Source organism: Gallus gallus, chromosome 4 (assembly GCF_016699485.2).
Source record: "Gallus gallus isolate bGalGal1 chromosome 4, bGalGal1.mat.broiler.GRCg7b, whole genome shotgun sequence".
Lineage (NCBI taxonomy): Eukaryota > Metazoa > Chordata > Aves > Galliformes > Phasianidae > Gallus > Gallus gallus.
In genome coordinates this window covers 16,863,020-16,884,275 of record NC_052535.1, presented here as the reverse complement: position 1 = coordinate 16,884,275, position 21,256 = coordinate 16,863,020, and the positions used below count along the sequence as shown (strand labels likewise).

Sequence of the window (21,256 nt, the reverse complement as noted above, 5' to 3'; positions counted from 1 at the left end):
TACCCACAGGCTGACATTGCCTTACAGAATGCATCTTCTCTGCTCTCATAAACCGCACTGCACAGTTAAGAGCTGTACACATGAATACTGCTTCATTTCCTGCGGGCAGTGGAAGAATTCATGGACAAAGTGTGACACCAAGGCAGGATCAGGAGCAAGAGAGCAGCTTGCCCTCTCACCAGCACAGGCAGCCTGGGAGAAGTGGCTTCATGTTCCTCCCCAGCAGGGCAGGAAGGCAGAAGCACGTCAGAATTTCCTCAAGTGAAGGAGAAGTTAATCACCATCTGCAAAGCATCACTCCCTGTTACTGGAATCAACACCTCAGGAAATCGTTCAAGAAACTGGTAGTTCTGTCCAAGCGCACACAAGGAACAGTGTGCACAGTCCCAGACCGAACAAGAGGAATCTGAAGCACCCAAAACCTGCTCATGACACACAGACCGGTGCACCTGCCATTCACAGCATCTCTGCTTCTGTCCCTCTCTACCTTTGGCACATCCTTCATCATCACTCAGATCCTGAAAGACCTTCCACAGCACTAAGCAGAGATTCACAATGAATGTGAATCCTGAAGCTCTTCTCCCTGTCACTATGCCCTGCTCATCTCACCAGAACTGCGGTCATTTGCACCACAAATCTGAAGTCTTAAGTGTCTTCCTGCTTTTGCTTCAGCTCCATAGTCAAGAGTAGAGCAAGGGCAGAGGATGCATGCAAACAGAATCTTCAAGAGTGTTCAGTCCAAATCTCTTTGTGGGGTTTATAACTGCTCTTGAGCTTATTTTGGCTGAGTCAAAACACAGACACAGCTTCTAACTCAGATTCAGAAGGTAGTATGCTTGTGTTTATATGTGAAACATGCATTTACCTGCCAAGGCGGGAGAGAGGATGAGTGAGCTGATCTGACGAATGAAACGCCCCAGGAACTATGACCTTACCATAAACCCTAATCCCTTCCACCTCAAGATTTCCTTAGATAAAACCATCCCTATAATACACACATACTTCTCAAATACACCTTCTCCAGGAGGAAGTGTAAAAAAACAGACCAATATGAAACAGGCAGCAGTTTCTTTAGCTTACTAAGGAAACAAAAGGCAGTTCTATATCATGGCAATGAGTGGTCTATGAAACCCAGACAGAACAGAGAAGATCAATATCCATCTAGGCGACCATGCTGCACACACCTTGTGCGTATGTGTACATGTATAACAGATACATATACAAGTAACATATGTATACCGCATGTAACATCTCACCCAAAAAGTAGGACTTCGATCCCAAATGCAAAACAATCCGTTAACCCATCAGCATGGCCTGCTGCCAACACAGTGCACAGCAATCTGCAACAACGTGCATCTCCCAGCAGAGCGCTGCCACTCTCCTTGCAGACTCCCCCTTACAAATTCTTCCAAAAATACAGCAGTTGCCATCACCAGCATTAAATGAAGGTGCCTTTCTGGCTCCACTGTTCAGTTTTACAGGTTATTTCCAGCTCTTCGACTTTATGCCTTACCTGCCGTGCCCAATTAAAATACAGGGAATACTACCAAGAGACAAGCAGATCATTTCAGATAAGGTTTAAAGCTCACAAATGACAGGGCCTGGAGGAAGGGGGCTGGGAGAGGTAAAGAGTGGAGATAATTGTTTCTTTTCCCCTCGCTGCAGCCCCACAGTTTTAAAAGCCCCTCCATTTCAAAGTATGGATGCAATCTTTTAAGTGCTTGCGCTGCTGCTCTGCCTTCTCTGCATGTGACATGTGAAGTTACACTGTTGTAACGCAGCCCAAAGCCTGGATTTTAATGCAGACACTTGTGCTGGGGTCTGGATTTCTGCAGCTGACACGACTCTAGGGAACAGCTTTCATTTCAAATAAAAGCCAAAAGGATGTTTCTTTCCTCCAAAGGATTTTAAGCAAGCATGATCCACTGTAGCACAGCACATGCAAATAACTAAGACGTCGCTATGAACTAGGAATCATAACAGGTTGATTACAGATTGAAGTGATGTACAGGCACATGCTGTAGGCTCTCTCTCCTACTGCCTAATGGATCACAACAAACGCTTATTGGTAATGGAATTAACTTCACCTCGACAGCTCTCTGGGGAGGAAGGGGTTTACGTACACCTGTAAGCACAGCTCCCAAATAAACACATACCAGAGCATGCTGCTTGCTGCTCCTTGGCAGCATAGAAACCCTGGACTAAGCATTTCAGAAAGCACAATTCACATCACTGTCAATCCCCTGCCATCCCACCAGAACAGAACTGACAGAAAGGACAGCAGCAATTTGAGATGACTTCAAGTGAAAACTTACGGGACTGGTAATAACATCTGGGGACAGCACATCCCTTGGGCCGCCCTGCAAGAAGGGCGATGTGGGAGCAGGGAGCTCAGCAGGTACAGGCAGGAGCACAGTACCTGAGGAGCCAGTATTCCCCAGGCCCTGATCCTTGAGGTACAGGAAGAGCTTGCACTTCACACTTACTTCAAACAAGGCCAGAAATCAGATCTGATGGATCCACTTCTACCCGCCTTTCTCAAGGACAAGAGAGAATGAACCATTTATGTAGTCTTTAACTGTATTTTAGACCACTTGCTGAAGGCTTCTCAAACAGTGAACAAGGCTTAAAAGCCTCCCAGTTCATACGCACCTTCCTTGATCCTCACCCTCTGCTCACCCAACCTGATTTGCTGCGTGCATGGATCTGATATGCTCCATTCGTAGCTCAGTCACTCACTCACCCTGGGCTCCCCCCTGGCAGGCTGTGCAGCCAACAGCCTGGCCCAGGAGACAAAAAAGGATAAAGGAAAGGTCTGGCCAACACCAGCAAGCACAAACAGGTTCTGACCCACCAGGTTAACGGTTCTAGTAACAGACAGCATTCCTGAAAACATTCACCCAAGGGCATCTTTCTCAAAGCCTCCTGTGCTGCCAAAGAGACTGAAAGGAGAAACTCAGAACCGGCTGCATGCTACAAACGTTCCCAGCACCATTTTCCTGGTTTCACGTCTGGGAATTCAACATAACAACTCAACAAATAATTCCCAAACAGTGTTTTTAAAACGTGGGTGATTTCAAGCATGTGGAATCTTCTGAGAACTTCACAACATCCATATGTCAGGTTTTTATATATAGGTGCTCCATACGGCATGCAGATTACATCATTCTTCACAGCTGCTGATAATTGTATAAGAAAAAAAGAAAGCCCATCTTCCCGACAGCCAGAGTACCAGGTCCATTTGTAATGTGTTCATCGAGATCCCACAGACCAGTATCACGAAAGCGCTGAGCTGTGGGAGCCCAGCTCACCTAACAGCTGAGGTGCTTCAGTCACCTGGGAGTATTTCTACATTTTGCCCAAGCTCCTCAGGACAAAGCAAGGGACGCTCATTCTCAGTGTCTCCTTGAGCAGTCATAGGAAGCAATCCAGTAACTCTTTGTTTGCTGCAAAAAAACAAGTAACCATCAGGCACATTCTTGTTTTCGTCCTCGCCCTTCTCAGAACCAGGAGAGGTTCTTAGCCTCTCCTGCAGAGGCAGGCACAATTCTCCAGCTCTGAATTCTCCCACATCTCTCCTGACAGATCATCAATGTGGCACCAGAGTCCCTGGCTTGCTTCCTTGCTGTTTTAAGCTCCCAACTATTTAATCAACAAGAATTGAACGTACATAAGGTTCAATGTCTGGAGAGAATTTTGTTTTATACCAAAAAGGCATGTTTCTGGTTTGTCAGGCAGGTTTCATTTACAGAGGCTTATAGCACTTGCATACAGCTCATTTTATTCTCAGCTTGTCTCCAGAGTGGCTGTAGGAGTACATCCATATGGTCAGGGCTTTACAGCTAAACTGGAAGTACCAAAACAGAGATGCATCTTGACTGCAGCGATACACACTGCCTCACTTTCTGCACTGGGAAGCGCACAACACCTCATTCCCAGTGCACCAGCAGAGAATTACGTGGGAGAGAGGAAGCCCATGGCAAAGCAGCTCCTCTGCCCCAGGGAGCTGCTGCTCTGCCACATCTCCACGGGGACCGTCCCTCAGGGGCACATGCACATCACAGCTCCCTCAGCCACAAGACAGAACAGCTAGAGAAATGCCGGCACCATCCATCAGCAACATAAGGTACACGGGAAAACAAAAGCTATGGAGTCCCTGTGAGCTTCTACTTCTCACCAAGAGGGCAATTCACTCTGCTGGCCGTCCCTCCCAAATGCTGGCTACTGCAGGATGGAAGAGAGCTGACTCAGCCACAGGGTCACCTCCACAGCAGCCTGCAGCACTGCCTCAGGGCTCACCCAGGCCCAGACAGCAGGGCTCTACAGTGAGAGGTGATGAGAGCTGTATATACACACACATGTAGACGTGCATAAAAAAAAAAAAAATTGCTCACTGAAGATTAAAAAAAATTGAAGATATCCAAGACTATACATGCACATCATAAGTCAGTTCATTTCCTCAGAACTTGAAGTTCAAAACCTCCAGGAGCTTGATTAGTAAATGTAATGCCTGCGCACAGACGCACTTGCCTCCTTTCACAGTGCCTGTGATCAGACAACAGGCACTCACGCTACTCAACTTTCCATGTACTTGCTCACTCACATGCTCTACAGAACAGTCTATTAAAGGCAGTCTCTTTCTGTTGAGTTTTTGCCTCTTCTAAATGGCCAACTCCACTGGCCTGACTTCGTGACAGCCCTTACTCCTGACAGCTCAACTTAATTAATCTATTTAATTTATTGATCAAGCCCACAGTAAAGGAGCATTCCCCATTAAATAGCATTTTATCATCTTGACTTATGTGACTAAAGGCCTTCTTAAAATCTGTAATTTAGTTCGCAGTTGACACGCTGCCCATCCAAAAAGCCACACACAACGAGGGGAAGTTGGAGATTAGAAATGATTTGATCTCAAATAATTAGCAGCAGGTTAGGCTAGAAGTTGAACAACAGCCTGGTTTGCATATTTTACCAGAAAATAAATGGAAATTGCAAAAATAATAATAATAATAATAATAAATCCTTAGAAGTCAATTCTGAAGATTGGCTGGCTCTACCACTGGTCTATACTTTACTGTACTTGGGTCATCTGTAGACAGTTCTATTTCTGCCAACTGTGATAATTGCTTCACCAAGGAAGCGTAGGTTCTTTGGCACTACAGTACCACTTGGATTGCTCACAAAAAAACCTTGCAGTTAAAAATAAAACCAACAAGGAAGCAAACTATAGACTTAAGCACATAAATAAAAGATCAGAATAGTCTTTATGCCCAAAATGAACAGATCACATCCAGATGAAGGACATTCAGATAAGTCATTTCCCCTGCTGCCTAAACCCTCTTTCCCTTTACAATCAAAAAATCCAGAAGCTGTTATAAACCGGCAGGAAATGAGAAGCCGAAGCGGCCAGCATACTGCACATCCGACATGTTAGCCTTGCCAGCTGCAATCCTACAGCTCTCTGTACATCCTCGTTTGTGTACGGAAAGATGCAAATCAGACTTAAGTCTTGAGGCACTGTAGCCACTGGAGGATAAATATAATAAACACTGTTTCCTCGCTAATTACTGTTTGTGTTTTTGTTATGAAATTAATTTGTTCAAGGAAGCTTGACTGAACAGGTAGAGACAGATAGAACGGTCTAATTCCAATTAATTTCTAGATATTAAATAGAAATCCTCATTTTATGGAGTGCCAGTCACATCATTTTGGCATTAGTATAGTAGATACTTTACACCCATTGCTTCATTTGCTTGCTAATGTATTTATAAACTGGTGACAAACAGGTTGCAAACATTTTACAGAAACGTTTCCAGTGTCTGAAACCATGGTAGCCCTGCAAGCAGCAAGCTGGCAGAGAGGTGGCATTTTTGAGAGACACTGGTTGGACGTGCACACTGTCACGATGTTTTTCATAGAATCACAGAATGGCATGGGCTGGAAGGGACTTTACAGACATCTAGTTCTAACCCCTTGGATGCCAGCAGGAACAGGGAATTCACAACTTGTCTGGTTGACCTGTGCCAGGCCTCACCACCCTTACAGTAAAGAATTTCTTCCTTCTATCTAATTTAAAGCTACTCTTGTTTAGTTTAAAGCCACGGCCTTGTCCTACCACCACACTCCCTGATAAGGAGTCCCTCCCCAGCTTTCCCGCAGCCTCCCTTTCAGGGGGCCTGCCTCCTCCCGCAGCATAAGGAGGCAGTGGCAGCTGCTCCCGGAGACAGTCTGCAGGCAAACTGAGCAAACTCATCCAGATGGAAAAATCAGATGACAATCTTTTTTTATCCCAGCCCTGAGTCTGTCTGACTCTGGCAGGTAGCAGCCTAGGCTAACGTTATTATGCTTAATTCCTCTCACAGAGCAGAACCCAACTGTTAAAAATTGACCCTTGCTGGAGAAGTTCCGCAAGAGGAAGGTGCAGACCGCTTGGCGTGGACCTCCAGCCCCCATGGCACAGATGTACACAGTCCTTCAGGTACTGCATCGGCACATGAACAGCCTGGTGGGAGCACTGAGGTCCTGAGAGCGCCAGGAGGTGGCTGCTGGGCCTCAGCCACATCAGGCCCACTTGTACCCCATAGCTGCCACAGTCAGCACCAGTGTCAGCATGGGGAGAGGCAGGGGACCACAGCAGACTGGGGGCTGGGCCATGAGCAACCACAGGAGGTTTAACAAGTGCCAAATTGTGTTTCTTTGTTACATCTCTGTACCTGAGTACCAGAGAAAAGAATCCCAAAGGACTTTTCTGCACCTCCGGCACTGTCCAGAAGCCTGGAACCTGAAACAGGTTTAAATTAGTACAAATTAGCACACAGTCAACAACAGCCATTAAAATACCACACTGTGCTTGTTACCCCACCTGGTCAGTGGAACCCTCATGTATGGGCAGTGACAGACCCCAGCCCACACCACCACTGCGTATGCCCTGCCCCACTCGCCCCCTAAGCCAGAACAGTGCGTTCCCACGCCTGCCTTCAGCCAGTCCTGCTCAGCAGCACGAGCCGGGCATCAGATGTGGAGGGGACTTTGCTTTTCACTACAAAAGGATCCCTCTGAGGATCCCTCCCTCCGAGCCAGATAAAGGTCAGTTCTCCTTGTGGCAGTTTTACAAAGTAGGAAAACAGCATCTCTGTCACTGCAGTACATACAAAGCACAAGTCACTAGCTGGCTCAACTCGTATCGCTGTAAACATTAACAATCACCCAGAACACAAAGGCCTCTGTGTCAGATAGAGTTCCCAGTGATTTGTGAGACCTGAAGCTGTCCCACAGCCAAGACTCCAGCTTCAAGCACAGCCTGCCAGCGGTGCTGCTACAGGACTGTCCCCTGTGCCAGCTGAAACATGGCCACGTCTGTACGTGTGGGGAGGCAGGGCTGGACTGATCTTCCTGTTGCAACATTCCCCTTTGGTATACAAAGCTCACTTATCACTTACGCACAAGAGAACAAAGCAACTCAGACCTAGGACTCAGGGAGACATGCCACTTCCCTGATGTTAACAAGTGGGATATTAACAACAGCTATGAACAACTGCAGTCCTCATTTGGCTTCACTGTGTCAAGGGCAAGTCTGTGGCCAACATCACGCATCATCACCACCTGCATTGCAGAGAAACACGTGAGATGTTTCCTGTATGAAAGCATCTAACCCAAAGAAAAGGACAGAAGTGCCATCTTAACATCATTATTTCAAAATCTTTTTATTCATTGTCAAAGCTGCACAGACACAGGTGTTGTTTTTTTTTTAAGCAGTTCCAAGCTTAGACCATCTCCTACTCTCACAATAAAGTCTGACTTCTGTTCACAAGCAGCACAAGAAATACTTTCATACCCCAGCAGTATTTAAAGCTATCTAGATCCCCACATAATTTAAGTAAGCACCACAGTAAGTCAGGTTTTGTCAGCAGACATAGCCAGTATTGCAGCTGCTCATACTTACCCAAGCAGAGTAAGCGTTGTTCAAGCGTTGGTTAGCCTGAATTCACAGCACTGTCGCATACATAGAACTACTATTTTTAATTAAGACAAAGCATTCTGAAACAAGAAAAACATTCAATTTTTGTAACTAAGCAATGCAGAAAAAATTGTCAAAATGATTCCAGAACTAAATTTCACTATGGTTTGCTGTTTAAAAGTTACCGAGCTTGGAAACTAGGCTGCACTCTTTAAGAGGCTCTTTAATAATTCAAGACCATTCAAGATCAAGAGAAAGTAGCGATACAGTGATTTCTCTTCTTGAAATTTAAGAGCAACCTCAGTTCTCTCAAAGGCACGCATGTATGTTCCAAGGGTTACCACAGGATCTGAAACAGTCACGGTCAACATGTCAAATCAGTACATACAGCCCACCACTTACATCGGCAGGTTCACATCAAAACATCACTTATTTTAATAGTCAATTTGGTGCAGCCTTGACAACATGGCCAGATAAGCTCTTCTTTCACAAACTCAAGGCAACACATCATTCAGAAGTAGTTGAGATGACCAATTCAATCGCTAAATGAAGCCCTTACATGCTACTCAGAAAAGAATCAGTAATAGTACCTATGGACTGCAGAAAGCAGAAATAACTGCCAGTTAATTGCTTCTAAAGCACAGCTCCAATTTGAGATCTGGCAGATTGTGAAACCTGCATGGCAATGTCCCTCCTAAGCAATCCATCTGACCATTATAAATGCACTTAGAAGTAGCAAGAAATGTTTGAGGATTACATAGCAATCAGCTGCACCACTAAATGTGTAAATGAATAAATAATTTTTTAGAGAAAAAAATGCCTAGTACTTCACGGAGAGGTGGAGAGCAAAATATTGCTCTTACGATACTAGGCTAAAACAAAAAGCACAGGCAGTGGATGTTGTGACACTTGCACACAAGTGCTGGACCACAAAACAGGAAGAGCGGTGCAACCCTTCCTCATCTTGCCACTCATTGCTACATTCGCTTTGACCACTGGGTTTTGGAGAAACCTTTCTCCCGTGCAAGCTGCACACACTGGCTGATCCCTGTTAGAAAAGGATCACTCTGAGAACAGCTTCCTATTGCCCAAACATCCCAGCTGACATTCGTACAAATAAAATTCAATCTTTCCACTGAGTGTAGACAGAGACTAAAAAAAGTGCTGCTATGTCTCAAAGCAAGATGCAAAATTACTGACACAACACCTACCTTGCTCACCTGCTTTCAAGCAGTTCTCCTTACCTTGCTGGATCTAGGTAATTCTGAATCTAGGATCCTGCATCTAGAGCTAACACAACCAGGTGTCCGCCCCATCCTGAGGTTAAGAAAAGTCCACTCCTTCGCAAATACAAGAGACACAATTCCAGCAATTCCCTCTTTCCTGTCCTTTATCACTGAATTACGAATATTGGCTGTAAACAATCTGTTAGTTATTTGGTGTCTTCATAATTCTTATTCATGTAATTCCAGGTAGGTTTGTTGTTACACTGATTTGTCAGCCTGTTGTACATAAAAGACCAAGTCAAGCCTTACGCTATCAGCCCCTCTCTGCCAAGTAACAAATGGTAGATGCTTAAAAAAGTTTTGTAGCATTCCAGAGAGCTAAAGGATAACAACATACAGTCTGAAAAAAAACAGAAATTCTTCTTTCTTCTCTCATTCCCATTCTCTCTTCTCCCCATCTCCCATCAGCCACTCACAGAATCACAGAATCACAAGGTTGGAGAGGACCTACAAGATCATCTAGTCCAACCGTCCTCCCATTACCACTGCTACCACAAGCCACTAAATCGTATCTCGTAGTTCCTCATCCAGACACCTCTTGAACACTGCCAGGGATGGCGACTCCACCACCTCCCTGGGCAAGCCATTCCAGCGCCTGACCATCCTCTGAGAGACGAAATTTTCCCTTACATCTAATCTAAACCTCCTCTGGTACAACTTGTGACCATTTCCTCAGGTCCTGTTTGTTGCCTGGGAGAAGAGGCCAAACCCCTCCTCAATTACAACCTCCCTTCAGGAAGTTGTAGAGTGCAATGAGGTCTCCCCTGAGCCTCCTCTTCTCCAGACTAAGCAATCCCAGCTCCTTCAGCCACTCCTCATAAGACTTGTAGACAGGGTTCAAAAAAAGCATTTTTGATTCTGAGCTTTAGCAAGGGGTTGAGCAACAGTAAAACCCCATTTTCACTTTGCATGGAACATGGTGTTTTGCCACTAATTTGGACAAGAGGACAAGAGTAGAAAACAAGCTGTAGCACCCCACCTCCCGCCCCAAAGCTACTCTGCTGTTGGATTGAAAAAGCCAGGTAATCAAAGTGCTGATAAAATGTTAGCTGTGTTTCTTCTCACTGTGTAAAACAAACTTGGCTAGTGCTTAAGGACAAGAACTGCAGTTTTAGAGGAATTATACCAAATCTGTGTTAATCTTCATTCTTTGCTTTTAATTACTTCTTTGTCAAATTCATTTTTAAAAGGTCTTATTCAGTTTATAAGATCTCTGCAATGATCAGGACAATACAGAGAAATATCGTAACAAATCCCACTGTGACTACACCTTGCGAACACAAGCAGCTCTGCATATTTGGGTAGATGCTAGAAGAAAAAGAAAGAATACAAAACCTCTGTCAGATGTTTATCACATCTCTAAGGCACTGAAAAAGTGTTTCAAGTACAGAGTCAATGCAGATTAATTCTAGAATCTGAACAAAAAAAAGCAAAACAATAACAGCACAACAATCCCATACATGTTAGGAATGAAATGCTCCTTGTCCTTCTGTCCTGGCAGCTCCTTTCACAGCCGCTGTGCACATCACTGGTGCGCTCACAGTGCACAAAGGCAGACAGTGTCCTGCATAGGATGTCAGCACGGTGCATTCCCCAAGTCCAGCAGCTGAGTCTGCTGAAGCAAAGGGCATCCTCCTGCTCACAACGAGGAGTTTCAGATGCAGCCTTGCATTTTTAACTTTTAGATCTTGCCCAAACAAATAAACAGTTGCTACCTGGCATTCCCATAGTGTCTGCCCCTGCGAGGAGCAGTTTGCACGCCTCCTTTTAGCACTAAAATTTCTGGCAGCCATGGGCAAGTAACTGTCACACAGCCACGCTTCAGCACAGAGCCTGCTCCTGAGATGGCTCAGAACTGCTTCCAGAGAAGGCACTGACCTCTCAGGGAAACAGGAGAAGCAAGGCTGAAATCGCCACAATGAGAACAATGTCTGTTTTTGTTTGCATCATCACCCTCCATGGCACAAGGGCCCCGGGCTGAGCTGGGCATGCTTGGGCACTCGCTCACCAGGATGGCAGAGCAACAGGAAAGCAAGTGCCCGGGGTGCCAGTGTGCTGCTGCTTGCTGGCAGGAAAGCTGTTTTCTGCAAGGAAACAACTTATTACACCTACTGCTCTCACTTGTGAGCATGCCGGTAATAGATCACTAGCGACCCATCCCACGTGAGGTCCACACAGTCACCCACAAGTTGGGATTTAGGTCCCTCACACATCCAGCCTGGAAAGAAAACCATAATTAAGAAGCGAGATGACAGAATGTGTGGAGACAGCAAAGAAAAGCGCTGGTGAATTTAAGAGAGGAGGGAAATTAGATCAAGGGAAGAGAAAAAAAAAGAAAAAGGTTATTGCTGGAAATTTTATTGCAAATGCAGAGGTCAAAAATATTTCCTTCACCATTTCAAAAAACATCAGATTCTGTTGAACTTGAACCTTTAGTTGAATAAAACATAAGCAGTTAACAGCAGATGAATCAGCTAGAGAGGGAAGCATCACCTCAGCGTTCTTATGAACAACAGAGCTGTGAACCTGCTCCTCAGCTGAACACACCAAGTGCATACGTACTCAGCAGAGAAAGTGAACCCCTAACCTTCTGCAACTTAAAGTTTCTAAACAGAAATTGTTTTTAGTAGCTAAGTAGGAAAAAAAAAAAAAGAGGGAGAGATAGAGAGACAAAAAGCTGAAGGGAGCCAAATTAACCTTTTTCTATCAATAAGTTGTTTGTAGGGCTAGGCACATTTTTAAGTTGTGAAATTTCTGACATGCAAGTTACCAAGGCTGGAATCAACCAAAAGTGAAAATGAAGCGTTTATGTTGACTGATTTCAAAAGCAAAACAATGCATTTATTTAGAAAGAAATCTGCCTATAGTGACTGGAAGATTGAAAAGTCTGGGATTTTAGGCCCACCTGAAAATTTAAGACAAATCACACTGTTAAAATGAGCTTTGGTTTAGCTCTGCAGAATAAAGAAACTCGCTCATACACTGAGATAAATTCTAACGTACACATTGCTGGGTTGCAGCGTGCACACAACCAGCAAGGCCCTCCTCTTGGCACGAGACAGGCTGAATGGATGAAAAAAGCCACTTTACAGGAAAAAGTAAATTAACTCCACAAATAATTCTGATATGAAACATTTAAAGCCCACATCTTCAGTACAAGGTACTTCCTCAGATGTTCAGAACAGCTGCTTTTAATAGCCAGGCTCCAAACTCATCATAACGTTTTCAGTGCTGCAAGCAGTCAGTTTTCTCAGCCAAGCTCTCTGTCCCAGAGACATAAATTGGGTTCTCTGGTCAGCCAGTGACGAAGCAAAGGCTGCAATTTCAATGGAGCAAGATGCCCAGGTGACCTGCAGGGGAATGCCCGCTGCCGAGGGCTCAGGCGTTGTGCTTCAGATTTAAGCTGAGCTTGCTTTTACTTTTACATAGTTTGGTTGTCAATTATTACACTCAAATTTTCTTAATCTCTATTTAAGGAATAAAACAAAAAGCAATCCAGATTAGAAAAAACAAGTCGTCAAAACCTGCAGATAATACAAGATTTTATAGGGAAGAGGAAAAGAGCAAGAGGAAGCTGGAATATAAAAAACGTCAAGAAGAGAGCTCGTACAGTTTCAACAACATCCAGCTGCAATTCAATCCCTGCTTCAGCTGTTATCTCTAAATCGATCCAGATCTGCCCAGAAATGTTTTATTAGCTATATGGGCCCACAGTTATATATAGGAAGAACAGGAAATAGCAGTTTCTATTTCTTTACCATTATCGTGGTTCAACTTTTAAACTTATTTACCTTGAAAGTACTTAGGGATTGCAGTATTAATTATTTTTAAAGGACATTCAGTGCAGTGGTGGCCCAGAATTGATGAGTATATAAAAAAATAATAAGGAGAATTAATTGGGGATCTTGGGACCTTATTAAAGTCTATTCTTGATTGAAGGCTTCTTGACTTTCTACTGCTAAACGTATTTGGATAAGCTAACTGCACTTTTACTTTAAGAATACCATTTGGTGGAGAAAAATAGCCGAAGTTTAAAGTTGTATAAGGACACATCTGCAAGAAAGAAGAGCTGGACAGGGCTTGCCTTCCAGAGTCCCAGGTAGAGCCTGGGGGCTTGGGGCTGCACATACAGATCATTTCTTCTTGTTACCGGTCTCACAAGTCTGAACAAGCTTCTTAAAAGCCTCAGCCAATACTACAGCATCAAATGGAAAACTCAACAGGCAAAAGAAATCGGTAAACCTTCAACAGCATTGTGAAAAGCAGTTTCGACTGCCAACGTTAACAAGAGCTCCTTTTTCATCTCATCGACAGCCAGCTTCAGGTCTCCTTCGGCCACAGAACAATGAGAACCTTATCCGTTTCTCATCATTACAGCTCCCAGCTGCATGTAATTCATCCAACGCTTACCTTCATCAGTTGTTTCTTCTCCCACCGGCATCACACGACCAACTTCAGTTTACACAGCATAGCAAAGCATTCATCAAAACTACACTCTACTATTACTTCTTCCATACTCTGCTTTGTTTCTGAGGCCTCTGTCTTTGACCAGACCAAATCACGTCATTCCCTGGCAATATGTTTGCTGACCTTTTCCATAGTGATGAAAATCTCCTTCAGCATCTCCGGAGATTATCCTTTCATAAAAATCCCATGTTTCCTACCCACAATCAGAAAGGGAGGCAGGAACTGCTGCCTGATGCTGGGCCTATAAAAGGTGCAGGGATCTTTCTTTTCATTTTCACGGTATTCATAACAGAAGCAAGAAGGAATAAAGCACTTATAAAGTACCTCTGAAAGGAGAACGTACATTTCATAAGCAAAATCCTTCTGCTCTGAACTAATGCCGGAGGGTAACAGAGGAAGCTGAATAATTTACCCTGAGCTGCTAAAAAAAAAAAATAGAAATAGAAATAAAAAAAGGATTTTTTCTCGTGAAAGATTTGTCTGAATTCTTCCTCCAGCTAAAAATTTAAAATCTGGTTCATTTTTTCACTCAAACCAACAATTCATTTTTCTTTCTTAATAGATTTATGGGCAGCAGCAAAGGGAGCAAATCCAGGCTGAGTCATACTGGACAGATTTGGTTTGTTTGTTTGGGTTTCATTGGTTTTGTTGCTGTACAAAGAGGCATAGGACCAGGCTGGGCTGAGGGACAACCCCACACCTTTAGGCCACATTCTAAACATGCACTTGTGAAGCAGACAGCAGCTGGGAGCTGCTGCCCACCAGGGACTCAGGCGACACACAAAGAAAGCTGCCTTTCCTGAGGACACAGAATGGAGCCTTTCCCAGCAGGCGCTGCTGAGGAGCTCTCCCCTTCCCCTCCCTACTGGCTGGCTGGCTGCCGCCAGGGGGAAAGGCCATGCCAGAGCTGCTCTTCTGTTCTTGAATGTTTGAACAGGAAAACAAAGCCCTCGAATACATGGGAATAAAGTAAGCTCATTGAAAAAAACAGTTCTGTTTTGATCAGAAATTAGGTTCTAGCTTTGCCGAGCTTCTACATGGGCAACAGACCAACAAGTCACAAGTTTCCATGGAGTGCTAAGAGTTCAGCAGCATTGAACAGCTTTAATAAGCAGACCTGGCATATGATTGGAATGAAACCATCCTTCTCCAGGCTCCTTCCACCGAGACAAGCCCTGTATTTTAACTTCAGACAGAGATCTGTTTCAAATTGTGCAGACTGTCCTCTAAAAACCTCTGAGAAGGGAACAGTGGGCAGATGGAGATAAGCAGAGACCCAATGGAGCCAGTTTGGGCTCATTAGTAGCTTCCACACATGGGCAGCAACAGCTCAAACTGCAGACTTGCTGCAAAGGAGCTTCACCTGAGACCGAGGAACTGATACAAGACAGAATTACGGCCAAAGCTCATGCTACAGCCAAGCAAAGGCAGCACTCCTTCTGACACAAAGCTCCACTGTGGCTGTGATCTGCTGTCAGCTTTCAACAAAAGGGATCAGACCCCGCACAACTTCACCCACTGAAAGGCAGACGGCAAGTCAACTTCACCACTTGTTCACGTCAGCCCCTGGCTATCACCCACCCTGAGCAAGCAGGAGACACTGGTTTGGCCAGGATGTTCCAGCAGTGGGATGTAGTTCCATTTTCCATGTCAGCTTCCCCAGCCCCAACATGGTAGCACCATACTAAATAAAAGCAACCCAATCCAGGAAAAGAGTCCTTGGAGAACATGGTCACCAAAATGGTATGGGAAGAAAACAGGGCAGATGTGGATGCATATTATGAATGGCAATAGCAGATTCTCAGAATGACCAAGGCACCACTGGCCAAAATGCAGCAGGGCCCCTGGAGTGCTAAGAATATGACAGCTGTAAGTAAAATGAGAGCAAGCAGAGGAGTTCATCTTGCTTCAACTTCAGATCCTCATTTTAACTTGAGGAAATTCAATTAGTTTCTACCCAGAAGCAGTTTAGCTGCCATTGTTGGCAATCAATGGTCCCTAAATGCTGAGAATCTGGCAAGTGTTCAATGTGCTGGCAGAGAGGCTTTCCTAATTAAAGATGTCACTTTTCCAGCTAATTTAAGTCTGCCATCTCTTTAAAGTACCAATTGCCACAACAAAATATGAATAGGAAATTGACTTTCTGTGCATCTGTTTTTGCAAAATACTTCCTCCGAGTCATATGTTGCAGCTTAAATGGCTTAGGTCACTTGCTGGGAGGCGATAGCAGAGCTTTGCTCTACCTCTCCAGTACCTACTAAATAAAGAAAAGTAAGCGGTGGTTCAGTAGTCTCCGCGTACAAAAAAGCTATTTCTTGGTGTTCTCATCTTCAGCCAGTTGTACTGTATTGTATGAAACTGATTTTGTTAGGATAAAAGAACAACAAAATCCCCACTGAATCAGTCAGATTATCTAAACAGATCCCACTGCGCTCCATACTTATCCCTTATCCTCACAATGACCCTGGGGACAGGGGAGCATGTTATTCCTGCTGCAAGGAAACGTGCAGGGATAGGGGTGAGACACAGAGATTTTTAGATTTCTAACTCCCAGTAAAGTCAAATTTCTGATTAATGCTATTGGCTCCTTTGTGTAACAGCTAAGCTACATGTCATTTTTTTAAGAACTCAAGCTACCCCAAGACCTCAGCCAATGGTATGTTAAGACTCTTCATGGTTTTAGGCAACAAATGGAAAGCAATATCTACGCTTCTGTGAACATAATTCTTACATTCAATACTAAAGCAATGTTGTATTTTTAGCACAGTATTTAATGCAATCCCAGCTATGCTCACTTCAGTGACTGCCTTGGCCCCATACTCCATGGCGCCTTTATCGTCCAGACTGGGACAGCCGAGGCAGGGAGGACAACGTGTCCCTTCAGAGTTGCCTTCATCTGAACAGCTTTGGCTTCCCTCACTCCTCAAAATCTCTTATTTCATGGCCCATTTGTGATACCGCGTGGAGCAAACCATACTATGTGCACTGCTAATTCAGGCAGAGCAATAGAACCCATATCTAAAGCAGTTTCCTTAATTCCCCAAACCTCTGACCAACAGAGCAGTTGCAAGTATGACTTGGCATCTTCTTCCTCCTCCAAAGAATGAAAAGGTCAATGAATTTTGGTTTTGCAGAGCATCTGATACAGCTAGATAAGAACCATCCACTACCTTCTTCCAACAACAATAAAACCCCGATTTTCAACTGGGACTGTAGATCTTATTAGCACACACTGCAGTTAAATTCAGCATGGACAAGAAACATTCACCTGTCAGTGCAGGTACTCACGAGTATTACTGACATGATGCTGTGTTTCAGAAGCCTGGAAAGACTGTCTGGTTAGACAGAGTTCGTTAAACAGAAACAAGTCCTACATTATTTATAATTTATTAAAACTTACTTTGAATAATTCCTCTCCCACACCATCATTTGACCAGCTCTGTTTACAGTCTACAACTGTGGAGCAGAGGCGTGTAGCAATAATTAGTCCGCGGGGCTCTCCCACCCCCAGGTATGTCAGAACAGACCCACACTTCCTTCCTGAAATGGAAACCTCCTGTCATTTGGTAGGAAGGAGGGAACATTTTATACTTAGATGTTTTCTCTCTGCCAGTGCAGGTTCAGCTATTCACACTGCAGCGGGTCTGGGTCTCCTGCTCAGGAAGGGATTCTGGCAGGGTGATGAGTTGTTCAGGAACTGAAAGGAGGGACTCCACATCGGGCTGAGGAGGGAGGATGGGTACATCCTTTCCTCTCATCCAGTTCCGCAGAAGGGAATTTGCAGGGACTCTAACTCCTCTTCTAACCTCAAAATGTATTGGCTAAGTTCAGTAACACCAGGAGAGGGTGTAACTGCAATGCCAGCCCCAAATTATTTGGGAATTGTTCTTCTAGGCTGTGACAAGGGCAAGTTTTTCCGAACTCAGTTCGGCAGTGTCATCCTTGTGCCCGACTCCAGCCCTGGGGCTGGATGTGACCTCCATACCCCGCAACGAAGGTCAATGAGGCTTTCTTTTTTTAAAATTAAGTCACAGAGCACTGGAATGAACGCTATGCAGAACTAATTTGTAAGCCCAGCCGCAGTGTCGTTATGTCTGCATATTTGTCGGCGTCCTCCTACCCTGTACTCCATCATCACTGGAGTCAATACTTGGCCTGTCTGCCCCGACCCTGCTCCTTCCAAAGGAACACTGCCTTTGCCACTCTCATCCCTCCCTCCACTCACCCAACCTCTCTCCAGACACTGTGCGAGTGCTCACACCAGACACCTCCAGCTCTTGTCCCTCAGCACCTGTGGCCACCCCCAGCCAGCCACTACCCTTCCATGAGGCCACGGCAGTGGTACAGACACTGTCAGGGCACCCTATTGCCAGGCAGGAGCCTGCGGTGCAGTGAAGACAAGGTGGGGTGGCCCATGACTCTGGCAGACCCTGCCTCATCCAACACTGCACCGAACAGCAGTGCCAGCTGCCCGCACACATCAGAACACGACAGTGCCATCTGTGGGCATCCATCCAGCAGCCAGCAGTGCTCTACCAGCAGCTTCCTGCAGGACAGCCATGTGCAGAGCCCTTCCTGCTGGGAGGGCTGGGAGAGCAGAAGGCAAGGAACCACAGCTCCTGAGCAGCCCTTGTGATTGGTCAGTCCAGTAACAGAAACACTATGTGGAAACATTCATGGCCAAGGAAATTTAAAAATGTGTACAATTTTATATATATATGCACATATGCGCACCTACACTTTACTATACAAAGTAACACGTTTAACTCTATATTTTTTATATTTCTTTTTAACTCGGGGATTAACTGTACTTATTCAAAGTTCATTTGTGTCCATAACAACTATGTATCAAGGCTCCCACAGGAAACCTGTGGGGTACTGCTGTCCACACCTACCTCCTCCTTAATGGGAAATCATCTGCACAGAAACATCTGGCAAAGGACGGGAAAGAAGTCATCCTGTGAGGTGACAGCCACATGGCACTTGGCCTTCCAGAAACATGCCACAACCCTTCTCCACCAGAAAGGCTCTGTGCAGGTTAGCACTTGAGGCAGTAACAAGCCCAAGCTGTGGCAAGGCATCCCATGGCCACTGCTGTGTCTTGTTCCCTTGTGCTGTCTTCTCTGTGTTGCCCCAAGCCCTCACATTGCTCCTTTAGTTCCCATGGGGTGGAAAGAGGCTGAACTATACCTTTTCCATGCCGGACAAATGACAGACCAAAGCTTTGTGCCTTGGCAACAACACTTGGCGAAGGAGCAAAGGCCAAGGCAGTTTGTGGAAAGACTAAGGGAATCTCCACACTTCTGTGCATGGCAGGGACTCCACAAAAGACAATGGCCACAAAGAGCAGCAGGACCAGCCTCCCTGCCACACACAGCTCGTCAGCACCAAAGCCGGCCCAGGAACAGCACCACCAACCACCTGGATCTGGGCTGCATATGCAGGGAGCATGCTGGCACACAGCCCCAGGAAGTGGTGGCAGGGATCTGGTTATTTCTGTTTAAACTATTCCCGATTTAATACTATGATTTGAAAGAAAGACGGGGGGGGGGGGGGGAAGAAGAAAAGAAAAAGAAACACAAAAACCCCAGTGCGGCTGCAGAGTGTGGCTTGTTCTCCAACCATCTGTGCTTCTGGCAGGAGCCATCCTGCTCCTACACACCCTTCTGCTCCCTGAAGTGTTACACAACTGTACAGCAAAAGAAAATCAACAGAATGAGCAAGTGGCCAAACGCAGAGCCTCCGGCAGGCTCACATGGCCCTGCAGAACCTCCAGACTCCCTCTCACCAACCAAGCTACGATTCGCACTCCAGAGCCACCCACTGCTGGCTCTCAGGGCAGCCCCACCACACCACAGGCCCACAGAGCAGCAGCACACTCTGCTCCGCTCCCTGCCAGCTGCAGGGCTGCCTGGCACCAGTGCCAAGCTGCAGCCAGCTCCTGATTTGCTGCGTGACCCCCTGCAAACCACTTCGCTTTGCGACAGCTCTGCTGCTCCCTCATCCTTTAATCTTCTGGATTAAGACTGCAAACTCTAGAAAACAGTGGTTCACCTCAGCATCAGCCCTCAGCTACCAATTCAATAAATCATTACTAATTGCTTAGGAGAGCAGTGAAGAACACCATGAAATCAAGGGCTATTGTTGCTCCCAGCTCCCTCTCCTTTCTCCGCCCCATTCCCTGCAGTTGCAGAGCATCCTGCCCAGCACTGCCATCAGTGACATAAATCCAGCCGCTCTCCATTCTCATGGGTGGGCTGCTCTCCATCTCTGCATTTTGTTTCATGAGGGTTTTTGTTGATGTTGTTGCACAAAGCCCATTGTAAGCCCAAGTCTGGATCCATAATTTTCATACGCTCCACCATTTGGATCCAGGACCTAAAATTACCTTGGCTGCCACAAAAATAGGAGCTTACAATTCCCTTTTGCCTTGCAATTAGGTCCCTAAATCACTTAATTGTGGGAGCCAGATTTTCTAGCGGAGCTCATTCATACGCAGAGTGAGCCAGCTGCAAAATATTTATCATGGTCCAAATTCCCTCAGATTTTCAGCATTTGGATCACAGGATTTTGTTCTGATCCAGGTCTAGGACTAATGACTGAAAAAATCATAAGATACCAGATAAATCAGAAACCGTTTCCATCAGAGAGCGCAGCTTCTCCCTCAGCAGAAAGAAGTGTCGTACTCTGCCAGTTCGTGCACTAAAATTTAAGCCTTTAAACTTCCTCACTGCTCTCCAAATTGTGAGACTTGAAACTGAAAGATGCGGAAGAATTATTCAAGCAAAGAATAGCTGGGTTGTCGTTTTGGGGTTTTTTTGTTTGTTTGTTTTGTTTTTTTTGCTAATTAGCTAGCTGAAAAACTCATTAGCATAAATTTTATCAGTCTGATCATTTAAGCATCTTCTTTAAATGTTGGTAATCTGGAGTATCTTTTGCTGAAACTTTCCCTAATGTGGCAGTTTTAGCAATTCTATCAAAAACTCATGCATACAGCTGCAGACTGAGAAGCCTCCAACTACCGTAAAACAAGTAACATCTGATGAAAGTTTCTCCCCCCCACCCCATACTGTCACCACTGCTGAAATGCACCACCCAGCCCTCACTGTGCTCACTGTTTGGTCTCCATCAGTGTTCAGCAAGCATCAGTGAATGTCAATGGATGCATTTTTTCCACATGGAGAAATTCAATGACACTCCTTTGCTTCATATGCACTCCCATGTCAGACATCATTCTGTCACAGAATCATAGAATTGTTCAGGTTAGAAAAGACCTTCAAGATCAAGTCCAACCGCAACCTGGCCATGTTACCCTAACTATCAACCCACTGCTAAATCATGTCCCTGAGCACCACATCCAAACAGTTTTTAAACACATTCAGGGATGGTGATTCAACCACCTCCCTGGGGAGCCTATTCCAGTGCTTAACCACCCTTTCTGTAAAGAAGTTTGTCCTGATATCCAACCTAAACTTACCCTGGTGCAACTTGAGGCCATTTCCCCTCGTCCTGTCAGCTGTCAGCAGTGAGAAGAGTCCGAGTGCCC

The 21,256-nt window shown here is 45.2% G+C and overlaps 1 protein-coding gene across 8 annotated transcripts in view; it reads right to left on the bottom strand.

Annotated features, from left to right (window-relative positions):
• Positions 1-21,256, bottom strand: part of IL1RAPL2 (interleukin 1 receptor accessory protein like 2) — a 338,050-nt gene that overhangs the window by 256,211 nt on the left and 60,583 nt on the right. The window contains exon 1 of one of the 8 annotated variants that reach the window (XM_046941130.1): positions 13,654-13,763. The exons of the other annotated variants lie outside the window; for them this stretch is intronic. Within the exon in view, the coding sequence (XP_046797086.1) occupies positions 13,654-13,684 (31 nt within the window). The 5' untranslated portion in view covers positions 13,685-13,763. Of the gene's footprint in view, positions 1-13,653; positions 13,764-21,256 lie in introns of those variants that run through there. 8 annotated transcript variants of the gene reach the window in all.